The following is a 13,498-nucleotide window of genomic DNA, read 5'->3' on the forward strand; positions in this document are numbered from 1 at the left end:
ACATGCAGACCTGGATGGATTTCCAGCATCCTGGTTTTGGCCTGGCTGCAGTCATTTGCGTGTGGAGCAGCAGATGGAACATCTCTTTCTCTCTCTGTTTCTCCCTATCTTCCTGCCCTTCAAACAAATAAAACAAACTTCAAAAACAACAACAACAGCAATAACAGATCTCTAGCTAATAAGTTCAAAAATACTTACAGGGCAAACCTCATTGATTTGCAATGTCTAATAAACACTGATTGAGGTAAGCTATCAATGGCTAACAAACCAATAAGCAGAAGGACTGTAATGAACAAATAAGGCTGACGACCCCTAAGGCCAACTGCTCTCAATGTCACAGAGGATGCCTCCCCACAGAAGCACATGTACCCAGAAAGTGTTCTTGACTGAGTATAAGCTCTCGGGGCAAGGGGCAGTACTATTTAAGTCTAACTCTAGGAGTACAACTGACAAAAAGGCATTCCCCTTCTTCCTCCTTTCCCTTCCTCCTACCTTTCCTCCTTTCCATCCTTTCTCTTTTTACCTTCATTGTTTTCCTTTTGTAACTTCTGAGATAACCCATTTTAGATGAACACGACAGTAAAAAGCTTAATACTTTTCCAAATAAGAAGTTTAACAAGTAAAAAGCAAAAAGAAGTTTAGTGGGAATACAGACAAATGCTCTAAACAATGTGGGTTTTTTTTTTTTTTTTTTGTAATTGTATCTCACCTGTTAAACCTTAATTTAAAAAAATTTTGTTAAGTGAAAGAACGATCTTTCAACCGCTGACTCACTCCTCCAATGCCCACAGCAGCCAGGGCTCGGCCAAGCTCAACCAGGGGCTTAGAACTCCATCAGAGTCTCCCATGTGGATGTCAAGGACTCAAGTCTTGTGCCACCACGTGCAGCCTCCAAGGTACACACGCAGGAGGCTAGACCAGAAGTAGAGTAGGGACTCCATCCCAGGAACTCCTACATGAGACACAGGTGTCTCAAACAGAAGCTAAAACTATGGTACCACAATATTCACCCCCGTGAAAACAAGTTTTAAACATCATTTATCCTTTTAGGAATATTCAGACTTTTTAGAATGAATATGCTTTATGTGCCAAGCACTTTTTTTCAAAGATTTATTTTTATTGCAAAGTCAGATATCCAAACAGGAGAAGAGACAGAGAAGATCTTCCATCTGCTGATTCACTCCCCAAGTGCCCACAACAGCCAGAGCTGTGCAATTTCTAAGCTAGGTGCCCAGAGCTTCTTCTGGGTCTCCCATGCAGGCACAAGGTCCCAAGGCTTTAAGCCATTCTCAATTGCTTTCCCAGGTCACAAGCAGGGAACTGGATGGAAAGTGGGGCCGCTGGGATTAGAACTGGCTCCCATGTGGGATCCTGGCATGTGCACAGTGAGGACTTTAGTTGCTAAGCTACCGCACCACACTCATGTTGAGCACTTTTAACCCTAACTTCTTTTAGAAACCTTTTTCAGAAAGTATACTACACTCTTGTGTCAAAGAAATCAATGAACAGAAGCAATATGGCAGAACAGGGTAAGGACACATTTAAACAAATGGAGAAACATTAGACAGTGTGAAGCAGAGAGGGCACATTCCAGGAAATAGGAGAGGACAGAACAATAGTAGAAGGGTACCCAGAGACTGACAGACGACAGGAAAGCAGACGACACATCAGCGTGGTGTTACAGCGACCAATACCCTAGCAGCATTCAGCCAGTAGCAATCTGAACTGCAGCAACAACTGGAACTCCACCAGTCACAAGGTGGGAAGGAGTGTTCACCAGGAACTCAGGAGGTGAACCCAGACAAAGAACTGCCCATCCTGCTGGTTTGTTTGATTTGACCAGGAACAGAGAGGCAGGTCCCAGATGGGCAGTGCAGAAACAGCGTAAATTTCACAGCCCAGTCACTTCCTGAGAGGTGAATCAGATGCCATTTTGTATAAGGAGGCAAAGGCTATGGGACAGGACCATGCATTCACTGAGCTAGGAGTGAACTCATTTCTGCCTCAACAATGTGGCAACTTACAATTTTAACCCAAGATAGGTCCCAGTATCCCTCAGACCTGATGGCCAGCAGATCAAGAACTAGTAGTGGCATATCACTCACCATTTTGTACAGCGTAGAAAAACTTTAGGACTTCAGGACAACAGTGAGCTGCGCATGCACTGAGTTGGGAGTGAACTCACCAAGTTCAGTGCCCACAGGGAAAATAATACCAACTTTGGTATCGTATGGGTTAAAATGTGGCCCTCAGACCTAACGGCCAACAGGTTCCAGCAAGATCACTGCAACAACAATCTAGTTACATAGGACACCTAGTGTCTCTCTAATCCTGGGAATTGCTCTAACAGGAAGTGGGAGAAAAACTGTACAGACAACGGTACAATAACAGCATGGTATCACAGGAGGTGGAGAGTGGTGAGCCAGGGGCTGGGGCTACAGAGACCATAGTGGATGTCTAACATAAGAATCCAGACCTGAACTCACTGGAAGGAGCAGTACAAGTGACTGCAAGCAAACAGCTATGCACCCACAACAATAAGTAAAATTGAACTGTAGACCTCTGGGTAACAGAGCTTAGAAACCTGCACCAAAGAGAAGATTCTGATAACCAGAAGTACAATGACCAAGAGCAAAAGAAGAGACAAAAGCACAATGAATATTACTGAAGATTCCCCTGCAAAGGAGCCTTTGCCAACCTCAAAGTTAACTGAGTAATACACCAAAAAAATGGGAGACACAGAATTCACAACACTTGTTATAAAGCTTCTTATCAAGAATGAGGAGCACGTAATTCAGGAGTTCAAGAAATTTAAGGAACACGTCAAACAGGAAATGAATCAAAATAAAGCTGATATACCACAAATTAATACAGTGGAGGGCCCAACACAGTGGCCTAGCAGCTAAGATCCTGGCCTTGAGTGCACTGGAATCCTATATCGTCACAGGTTCTAATCCCAGCTGCCCCACTTCCCTTCCAGCTCCCTGCTTGTGGCCTGGGAAAGCAGTCAAGGATGACCCAAAACCTTGGGACCCTGCACCTGCATGGCAGACTTGGAGGAGCTCCTGGCTTCTGGCTTCAGGTCGCCGTGGCTCCGGTCATTGCAGTCACTTGGGGAATGAATCATCAGATAAGAGGATCTTCCTCTCTGTCTCTCCTCCTCTCTGTATATCTGAATTTTCAATAAAAATAAATAAATTTTTAAAAAATACAGTTGAGCAAATTAAAAGGACAATAGAGAGTCTCCAAAATAGAAGGAAGAAAGAATCCCAGAATTGGAAGATATTTCCTGTCACCAGAGGGAAGCAAACAAAAAAAGCTGGAAGCAGAGCTGGTCAAGCTAAAAAAAGCATTCAAGAATTGAAAGACACTATTAAAATGCCAAATATAAGAATTATGGGAGCAGAAAGAGAAGCTGTGATTAAAGGTGTATTCAATGAAATAAGGGGAAATTTCCCTAATCTAGAGAAAAATTGGGAAACAACATCCAGGAGGGGCACAGAACTCCCAACAGGCTTGACTAAAAGAGATCTTCACCAAGACACATGATCATCAAGATCTCTTCAGTTGAACATAAGGAAAAGATCCTTAAATGAGCACGTGAAAAAAATCAGTTGACATATAAAGGAATGCCAATTAAACTCACAGGAGATCTCTCACAGGAAACTCTACAGGCCAGAAGAGAATGGAGTGACATACTCCAGATTCTAAAAGAAAAAATTGTAGGCCTAGGATAACATCTACTCCATGGAATATTACTCAACCATTAAAAAAAATGAAATCATGCCATTTGCAACTAGATGATCCCAACTAGAGACCATTATTAAGCTTAGTAAAATAAGTCAATCCCAAAAGGACAAATATCATGTGTTCTCTCTAATGTAAGGAAGCCATAAAGCAAATTGCAAGTTCAATAACCCTTTCCATGTTGTTTTTGCTGCGTGCCATGTGTTTTGATGTTTTTTCATTTCATTTTCATTTCTTCCAAATAGTTTATTTGGTGGTATCATTTTACCCAAGAGGCTTTTTTGTTTTCTTTTTCATCACCTATGTGTTGGTTATTCAGTGGGACACTTTTTTTGACTCCATGGTGGTAAAATTTTTTGTTTGTTTTAACTTCACACCTGCTGCTAGCTTTGTTTCGTGGCTTCTCAGTTAAGGGAATGTATAGTGATGGTGTAGTACAGACTCGCATATCCAGACATGAAGATACAATGTAATATGTACCCCTATTTCCAAATCAAAGACGGACTCCCAGTGAAACTGTTAGACATATCTAAACAACGGGATGCTGGACTGTCTAACATTGTACCAGCAATGTTGGGACACACTTAAATAACAGATTGATGAATTATGACTTCTTATGAAGGACTAAATTATTGTTATCATATGGGAGAAATCAGTTGGGGGGGTGGAACTTGGGGCGGGGGAGGAAATCCCAGACCCTATGGAATTAAACCATAAAAACCAAAATTAAAAAAAAACTCAATGAAGACATAAAACAACTATACTAAAAAAATTCCAACATTCAGAGTAATATAATTGCCATATTATCTTTGTAATAAAAATAAATCTTTAAAAAAAAAAGTCAGATATGCAAAGAGAGGAGGAGAGACAGAGAGGAAGATCTTTTTGTTGATTCACTCCCAAAGTGAACCGCAACGGCCGGTGCGCACCGATCCGAAGCCAGGAACCAGGAACCTCTTCCAGGTCTCCCACGCAGGTTCAGGGTCCCAATGCATTGGGCCGTCCTCAACTGCTTTCCCAGGCCACAAGCAGGGAGCTGGACGGGAAGTGGAGCTGCCGGGATTAGAATCGGCGCCCATATGGGATCCCGGGGCTTTCAAGGCGAGGACTTTAGCCGCTAGGCCACGCCGCCGGGCCCAATTGCCATATTATCTTTAAAAAAAAAGTCCTTGTGAGATAATTCAGTCTCAAAAAGACACATATCATCTGTTCTCCCTGATCTGTGACAACTAACACGCAGAACACAATAAACATCATCTCCTTGAGCGTGATCAGCATCCTGGGAATTAACTGTTGTATAAAGAAAGGGTCTATACTCACTAGTAATGAAAGAAACAATAGGATTTTCATGTTTATTTTACTTCACTATTATTATATATGATCATTTTTTTTTCCTTTCTCTACTTGTAATGTCATCATCACCTTTAAATATCAGAAAGTTAGGACCAGCATGGTAGCCTTGCATGTGCCAGGATCCCATATGAGCGCCGGTTCTAATCCCAACAGCTCTGCTTCCCATCCAGCTCCCTGCTTATGGCCTAGGAAGGCAGTCAAGGACGGCCCAAAGCCTTGGGAACCTGCACCTGGATGGGAGACCTGGAGGAGGGTCCTGGCTCGTGGCTTCAGATCAGCATAGCACCGGCCTTTGTGGTCACTTGGGGAGTGAATCATCGGACGGAAGATCTTCCTCTCTGTCTCTCCTATTTGACTTTGCAATAAAAATAAAAATAAAAAAATAGGAATAAAACAAGTTTATTTTTATTTTTTTTTTAATTTTTTTTTAAAGATTTTTTTATTGTTATTGGAAAGCCAGATATACAGAGAGGAGGAGAGACAGAGAGGAAGATCTTCTGTCCGATGTTTCACTCCCCAAGTGAGCCGCAACGGGACAGTACGCGCCGATCCGATGCTGGGACCAGGAACCTCTTCCGGGTCTCCCATGCGGGTGCAGGGTCCCAAGGCTTTGGGCCGTCCTCGACTGCTTTCCCAGGCCACAAGCAGGGAGCTGGATGGGAAGTGGAGCTGCCGGGATAAGAACTGGCGCCCATATGGGATCCCGGGGCTTTCAAGACGAGGGCTTTAGCCGCTAGGCCACGCCACCGGGCCCGGAATAAAACAAGTTTTTAAAAGTCCTTTTCTAGTTTGTCCTGAGATTTGTCTTACATCTTCAATGCTTTCTTTTTTCACACATTTCCAGTCTTCTTACATACTTTGTTGCTACAGTACTAAAAACTCTCAAAGCCATTTCAAACCACCACCTGCTGCTTCTTGGGGTGCACATTAGCATGACGTTTCAACTGGGAGTGGAGGTGGGACTTGAACCCAAGCACTTTAGTATGAGCGGCGGGTACCTCCAGTAGCACCCCAACCACAACAACAAACATACTCACTACAGAAATGTTTTTATCGACTTATTTATTTATTTGAAAGGCAGACTGAGGAGGAAGGTTGAGTCAGATCTTCCATCCACTTTTTCTTCATTCCCAAACAAGCCCACAAAAGCCAAAGCTAGACCAGGCCAAAGCCAGGAGTCCACAGCTCCACCCAGGTCTCCCCAATGGGTGGCAGGGTCTCAAGTACTTGGGTCATCTTCCACTCCTTTCCCAGGTGCATTACAGCAACCAGAACCAGGGACTCAGATATGGGATAGTGACATCTCATGTTGCAGCTCAACCCGCTGTACCATGAAGGCTCACTCCTCAACAGAGAATTGTTAACTCTAGGGAAAGACATTTTCTAGTGTAACCTGGCATTCCTTTTTTTTGTTTTTGTTTTTTTTTTATTTTATTGTATTGTTGTTGACCATATTTACATAGTTAATTGCGGTTAAAAAAAAAAAGGTTCAGGGGGTATAGGGAAGTGGGTAATACTATTATGTCCATATTGTTTCCATCATGTATCTGAGGTAAAGGGGGATATTGAGGGTGAAGCCCCACCCGGTTTCCCACCCACCCCAAGTCCCGGATGTGGGGCATGCTCTGAGATATTTGCTTGAGTGGTTTTAATAGTTCTCCAGTTATGATTCGCTGCCATTTTCGTTCGATGAGGTCGTCCACTGGTTGATATGGTCCATCATAAAGTCACCGTTTGCCCCATATTTCGCTGCCAACATATAGCTGAGATGAATGATTGACCTGTTCTGTCTTCTGTCTTTTCTTGGTTAGAGTTCTGAGTCCAGCAGTTCGATTGGGGAGATCTCCAAAGAAACCTTGAGGTATTCCCAGTCGAGATTCTTGTATGTTCTAGCAAGCACAGGGCCCGGCACAGTCCATCACCCCGATCAGCTGGTGGTTGCAACTGCTGGGTTGGTTCTGTTTCAGTCCCGAGTTGCACTGGAACCAATGGGTGTTGCAGTCCAGTCTGGTTCTGCCCAGCACATACTCGGCCCTTACATCAACCAGTGGGAGCTGTAGCCTAGTCGGGGCGACCCACAATACCCCCCATCAGGCCCACCCAACCAGGCATTCCTTTAATCCAGGCATCAACATCAAGGATTTTGAATCATTTTAATACAATGAGCCGGCAGCTGCCCTCTCCTGGTAAGCCTTAGTACTGCAGTCTGAGCCAGGAACACACACAGTAAAAAATGAGAGGAAAGACAAAGGTCAAAGACTAGAAAAAAACATAGGGGCGTGCCCGGCGGCGTGGCCTAGCGGCTAAAGTCCTCGCCTTGAAAGCCCCGGGATCCCATATGGGCGCTGGTTCTAATCCCGGCAGCTCCACTTCCCGTCCAGCTCCCTGCCTGTGGCCTGGGAAAGCAGTTGAGGACGGCCCAATGCATTGGGACACTGCACCCGCGTGGGAGACCCGGAGGAGGTTCCAGGTTCCCGGCTTCGGATCGGCGCACATTGGCCCGTTGCGGCTCATTTGGGGAGTGAATCGTCGGACGGGGGATCTTCCTCTCTGTCTCTCCTCCTCTGTGTGTATCTGGCTGTAATAAAATGAATAAATCTTAAAAAAAAAAAAAAAAAAAAAAAAGACAAGACATAGGGGCAAGCCACGGACCACCAAGAACTGCTGGCCATCAACCCAGAATCTGGGAAAAGGCAGCAAGGATTCCACCTCTGCAGGAATCAGAGGGATTGTGGGTCAGCTTGCACCCGCATTTCAGAACTGTCAAACAAGTGACTTGTGCCATTAAAACCACCTGCTTCGTGGCACTGGTGATGTCAGTTCTGGAAAGCAGACACAGGCACCAATTCAACAGCCCTGTGTGGTATCTCCCAGTTATATGCAGCGACTTTTCCTTCTGTGTCAGGGAAAGCAAGGTTTAACATCCCTTGATGCCTTAACTTAGATATTCTTTAAAAAAATAAAAACTTGTAATATGGGCTTTTCTCTTTCATTCACAATGTGCCTTCTCAACAGTTTTAATCCACTTACACTACACCCAAATTCCAACATAAGTTGTCCCAACTGTTTCATTACTTCTGCTGTTTATTTTTTCTGGCAATAAAAAGAACTGAGTCCTACAGAAGTGTTGATTTAAAAATGAACTTTAATATATGTATTAGGTAATCAGGATGCAAGTGCACCTCCGAACAATGAGATGAAGTTTCTGCTAATAAACTGTAGTATCAACTCTTCTTCCTCCGCCCCCACTGTGCAGCAATTTTAAGTAATTTGGCTTTTTGGTGCTTTCACACCTTAGAAGCTGCTATAATTCTTAGTTCACCACAACGGTCTGATTTAATAAATCAGAGATTTCAGATTCAGAAAAAAACACCCTTGTGTGACTGAAGTGGCTGTGATCCATTTTGTGTAAACAAAGTCTTTAATTGCCTCGCATTATCCTTCAAGAACAGATCCAATCTTGCAGTGAAAATGCCAAGGCCCGGACATGACTCACTGCAGGTGTCTGGGCCTCCTCAGCCCTGCCGGGGAAACAGCAAGAAGTCAATCACTTCCGGTGCCATCTCTGAACAATCAATTACACACATTCTGCCCAAAACTGAGGACACGGTCAACGTGACCAAGCTGCATGGGCAGGACAACGAGATCTATTTTAAATAGAAATGTGACAAGGCGGCAAGACGTATCTGTTCCCAAAAACTCACACAAAGGGTTGTAGGTGGAACAAAAGTCACCCAGTTAACCTGTGGCAGATGATGCCAGCAGGTGGGTCCCATTTACACCTGGGAGAGGACCTGGAAAAGGAACAGTCAGCTACTGGGACCTTGGGTAGGAGCAGACAGCCCTTCTCCACTGTAGGTGCTGATTAAAAGAATAGAAACATAGGAAAGGAGCCCAACACAGAAAAATCTTGGCAAGGAAAAACCCTAAATACGTAAGAGAACTAGGTCACGGCTAAACCAACGCACCAGGAAAATTGATGAGAACTGGTCCAAGCTTAGCTTAGCTTGTGAGAGCTAATTTGTAGCAGAGCTGACAGCATCTCTTCCAGCTATGGCTCAGCAGTGAGCAGGGATCAGCAGACTTGCACAGCCTCTCCACAGGGCCCAGATGCTCCCACAGGAAGGCATGCACTAGAAAGGGGTGGGGTAGGGAAGGGACACACCAAACACAGCCCAAGCAAGGAACCACCATACAGGACAAAGTCCCACATCGCCCCAGCAAACCAGACACTAGCCACAACCCACACGAGAAGAAATCGCTTAAAAAGAAAAAGATCGAGGGAATATAAAATACCAACTGATCTCAAATAGCAATCAAGTCAGTCCCACTTAAACAGGATTCATACACTGAACACAGCACAGAAAATAGAAAATCCTCTCTTCTCTACAAACATGGAAAAGTCCCAAAGAAGTTTTTATTTCTACCCGAAAATAATCCACAGTAGTTGTTAACTTACACCCTTTCATCAAGTAAAAACTGGGGACCACGCAGGTTTACTTTCTCCATTTCTGCCTTGGTACTCTCCAGGAGAGTCCAGACTTAGCTCACTTGTGACGTCCCCCTCCCACAGTAGCCTCCCTTCTCTCCCACTCAGGGTGGCCTGAGACACACCCCCACCATGTCAGGTCCACAGCTGTCCCCAAGGTATCATGCTTGTTGTCTCCTCCCCTCCCTTCCACCTCTTATTATTAGCTCTTTAAAAACAAAACAAAAAGAGCATTCACATTTTAAACACGATTCCCTGCAGGAAGGCTTTGAAATGTTTGTCTATACTCCACAGCAAGGTAATACCTGTCACACCTGGATACACAGCACACTAAAAACCCCTATCAAGGGGTTCCCCAATGTTCCCGTAACATCTCTCCTTGCTACCTTTTACTGCATATGACAGACTGATTGCCCATTCTACCCTGTTGTCTTTATTTTGTCCCAGTTTGCAATGTGTGGTAGCCAAGCCACACTGAATCAACTCTCCATGTTGTAACATCAGGAAACAAGTAGTCAGAGCTCAACAGCCAGGCTGGCTACCTGACATGACCCCTTGCAAACTCAGTCTCCTTGTCACAGAGAATACTGTTGGCCTCCAAATGGAGGGCTTCCCAAGACAGTCACAGAAAGCATTGATGCTCCACACCCCCAAAGATTCACTTCATGCTCTTAATAATCTTCACTGGTCTCTGGACTTGTTAAAGAAGCGTACTGTGGGGATACATAAATAAGGCATGGTTGTAACCATTTCTAAAGTGCTCAATAGGGCCGGCATGATGGCTCAGTGGCTAAATCCTTGCCTTGCATGCGCCATGATCCCATATGGGCGCCAGTTTATGTCCCAGTTGTTCCATTTCCTATCCAGCTCCCTGCTTGTGGCCTGGGAAAGCAGTAGTGGATGACCCAAAGCCTTTGGACCCAGAACATGCGTGGGAGATTCAGAAGAAGCTCCTGGCTCCTGATTTTGGAATGGCTCAGCTCTGGCTGCTGCAGCCACTTGGGGAGTAAACTAGCAGTTGGAAGATCTTTCTCTCTGTAAATCTGCCTTTCCAATAAAATAAATAATCTTAAAAAAAAAAAAAGTCCCAGCATGTCTGACTGAAAGCATGTTCTAATGCCAGAACACTTTCACCTCCCCGAAAGGAAGCTTCAACTCAAGGCAGACACTCCTAAGGTTCCCCACCTACTGGTGATTTCTCTGGTCTAGGTTTGCAGGTTAAATATTTTTATTTAAATTTTTTATTATTTGCCAGGCAGCATATATCAGACACACAGAGAGATCTTCCATCTCCCGATTCACTACCCAAATGGCTGTTACGGCTGAGACTGGTCCAGGCTCAAGCCAGATGTTCCTAGTTCCATCCTGGTCTCCCATGGGGGTGGATACTTCTGCAGTTTCCCAGGTGCCTCAGAAATGAAGCAGCTGGGGCTCAAACCACCAGCACTCACAGAAGGGATCCTAACATGGCAGAGGTGGGCTTACCCCATTGAGCCGCTCCTCGTTTAGCTAACAGCTTAGTACCAGACCACAACAGTGTTCCAGGGAGGCAGAACATGCCCCCTGAAATCCTCAAGTCCCCTTTAGCTCAATTTGGTGCATGAGACCAACAGGTGCTAACCATCTCTCAGGTGCATCTGTGAAGTGCTTCAGGCCCTCTGGACCCTGTCTCTGGGCCAGAACTCTCTAACCCTTCAGCTAATGAGCACACGCATGATGACAGACCTCCCCCTCCCCGGTGCAGGGCCAGATTCCCAGGGGCTGGCCGGCATTGCCGAAGAGGTCACCTCCGTGCCTGCAGACAGCCCTGGGAAGGCATTTGGGCGTTCCATCCTGGAACATCACCAGACACCTCCACCAGCCCTCTGAAGTCGGCCTTACAGCCGGGCAGGCATGCAGTACAGGGCTGGCATGCCCGAGTTCACTCCCAGCTTCATTTCCAGGCCTGCTGATGTACACCCTGAAAGGCAGCAGCTGACAGCTTTGGTACTCTGGCCCCACCTCCCACCTGGGAAAGGCAGGCTTGAATTCCAGGTTGCCTGCTTCGACCTGCCCCAACCCCAGATTTTTCATTTTGGGGGAATGAGCCAGGGGATGAAAGGTCTCCGTCTCCGGGTCTCTGCTTCTCAGATTCAGAAATAAAATTTTCCAAATACAAAGCTGAACTCACAGAAACCCGATTCTGTGTTGATTCTTCAGTTCTTGCATTTTGAAATCCTGCTTTTCAGGCTTAGATGAATAAGTAAAGGGAACCTGGCCACAGAACCAGAGGCCCGAATCTTGGCCGCAGGATGGGGAGTATTTCCTTTTGGGGCCCCGCCCCTCCCACACTAGGTTTCCCCACCCTTCCTCTGGGGTGGGGAAAGCTGGGCAAAAATAGCTTCATTCCCAGGATCTTTCAGTGGGGTTGCTCCATCCTCTTTCAGGAGAGCGAGCACCAGCCAGCTCCGGGGGTAGGGGGTGGGGGGTGTTCTGCTTTCGTTTTTCTTTTGAGAAATGGTGAAGACAGAAAGCTTCTTGGAAATTCCTCATAAACAAACAAATATCACCAAGAGTAGAAAGCCATGCTTTCAGTCACATCCGAAAATGAAAGTTATTTTTGTGGTTGTCAAGTAACTAACTAACTAAGCAGACTACCAGAGCCCACCGCACCAACAGGCAGCTCGGTCACCTACTGCCCGCCTCCACCTGCCCCGAAGCTGCGGTGGGCTCTCGCCTGAGGGATGGGGAAGGGATAAGGGTGGGACAGGGATAGGCAAGGCATTGCGAAGGGATGGAGCCTGGAGCCCAGCCGCAATCACTCAGTTGCTTTGGTCAGAAAGCGGCGGTAGGATTGTCCCCCGGACAATCCGCGAACGCGGAAAAGATTACCCGGCTGCCCCAGGCACTCCAAGTCAGGGCTTCACTCCCAGACCGTCCTAAACACGGACTTCTCCTGAGAAGGCACCAGCCAAGAAGACTTCTCCCTCGCCAGCGCCGAGTTCCCCACTGGCGCGCGCGTGCCCCGAGCTACCCGCCCCGCGCACTCGGGTGATCTCCGCTCAGGGATGGGGTTGTCGGTCGACGACACGACGGAAGAGTCCACGAGGAGTACCCGGGCCAGGGCGTCCTGACCGCCAGGGCGGGGTTCGGAAGGTGACAGCGCTCGGGCCCTCCCTCCCCCGGAGTGAGGCAACTGTGGGAAGTTCCCAGAACCGCCTCCCCACGCACTGACCGGAGATGGTCTCCTGGTAGCCCTTGGTGAAGAACTGCATGGCCGTGGCCGCCCTCCAGGGCGTCTTGAGCAGCCCCTGCCGCTGCGGGTCCTCGCCCAGCGAGCGCAGGATGGACGCGTAGGCGGACGCCAGGTTGGGGAGGCTCAGCTCATTATCCTCCTCGCGGCGCGGCCGCTCGCCCTTCCAGCCGTCCACCTCGGGCCGCGGGGGCTTTTCCGCTGGCCGGCTGGCTCCTGCTCGCGGCGACTCCCGTTCGGGAAACCCATTACTGCACCGGGCACCCCGCGGCATCTCCGCCGGGGCACGCACCGGACCCTTTTCCATCGACTGAACCGGGCAGGGGGACGCAGGGGCGCCTCCCAGTTGCAGGTGAACTTTGCCGGTGACCTCGGGCGAGGGATGTACTCGCCGTCGTAGGAGGCGCTCCGAGCTCAGGACAGGCGCCGGCAGCGCCCCGCTTTTATCGCCCGGCAGCTCCGCCGACCCGGCGGAGGCCTTCCCATTGGCCGGAGCCGCCATGCGTCATGGAGCTCGCCCCGCCTCCTCACTGCCCTGGGCGGGGCCTGGGGACCCCAGCCGGAGCACAGGTGAGCCTTGCGCGCTGGGAGCAGGTTGGAACCCAGGAATGAATGGAATGTGAAAAGGAGCGGGCGTCAGGAGTTGGGACCGCGGGGTCAGGGGAGTAAGGCGCAAG

General features: G+C 47.5%; 1 protein-coding gene across 2 annotated transcripts in view; it reads right to left on the reverse strand.

The window, feature by feature from the left end:
- The window catches only part of GCH1 (GTP cyclohydrolase 1), a 43,361-nt gene extending 30,146 nt beyond the window's left edge, over positions 1-13,215 (reverse strand). Inside the window, exon 1 of one of the 2 annotated variants that reach the window (XM_058666470.1) lies at positions 12,804-13,215. In XM_058666470.1, coding sequence (XP_058522453.1) covers positions 12,804-13,128 — 325 coding nt within the window. In that variant the 5' untranslated portion in view covers positions 13,129-13,215. The remainder of the gene's footprint in view (positions 1-12,803) is intronic. The other variant, XM_004584842.4, reaches the window with a different exon arrangement.
- Between the last annotated feature and the right edge of the window lie 283 nt (positions 13,216-13,498).

The sequence above is a fragment of the Ochotona princeps genome, chromosome 6, assembly GCF_030435755.1.
Source record: "Ochotona princeps isolate mOchPri1 chromosome 6, mOchPri1.hap1, whole genome shotgun sequence".
Lineage (NCBI taxonomy): Eukaryota > Metazoa > Chordata > Mammalia > Lagomorpha > Ochotonidae > Ochotona > Ochotona princeps.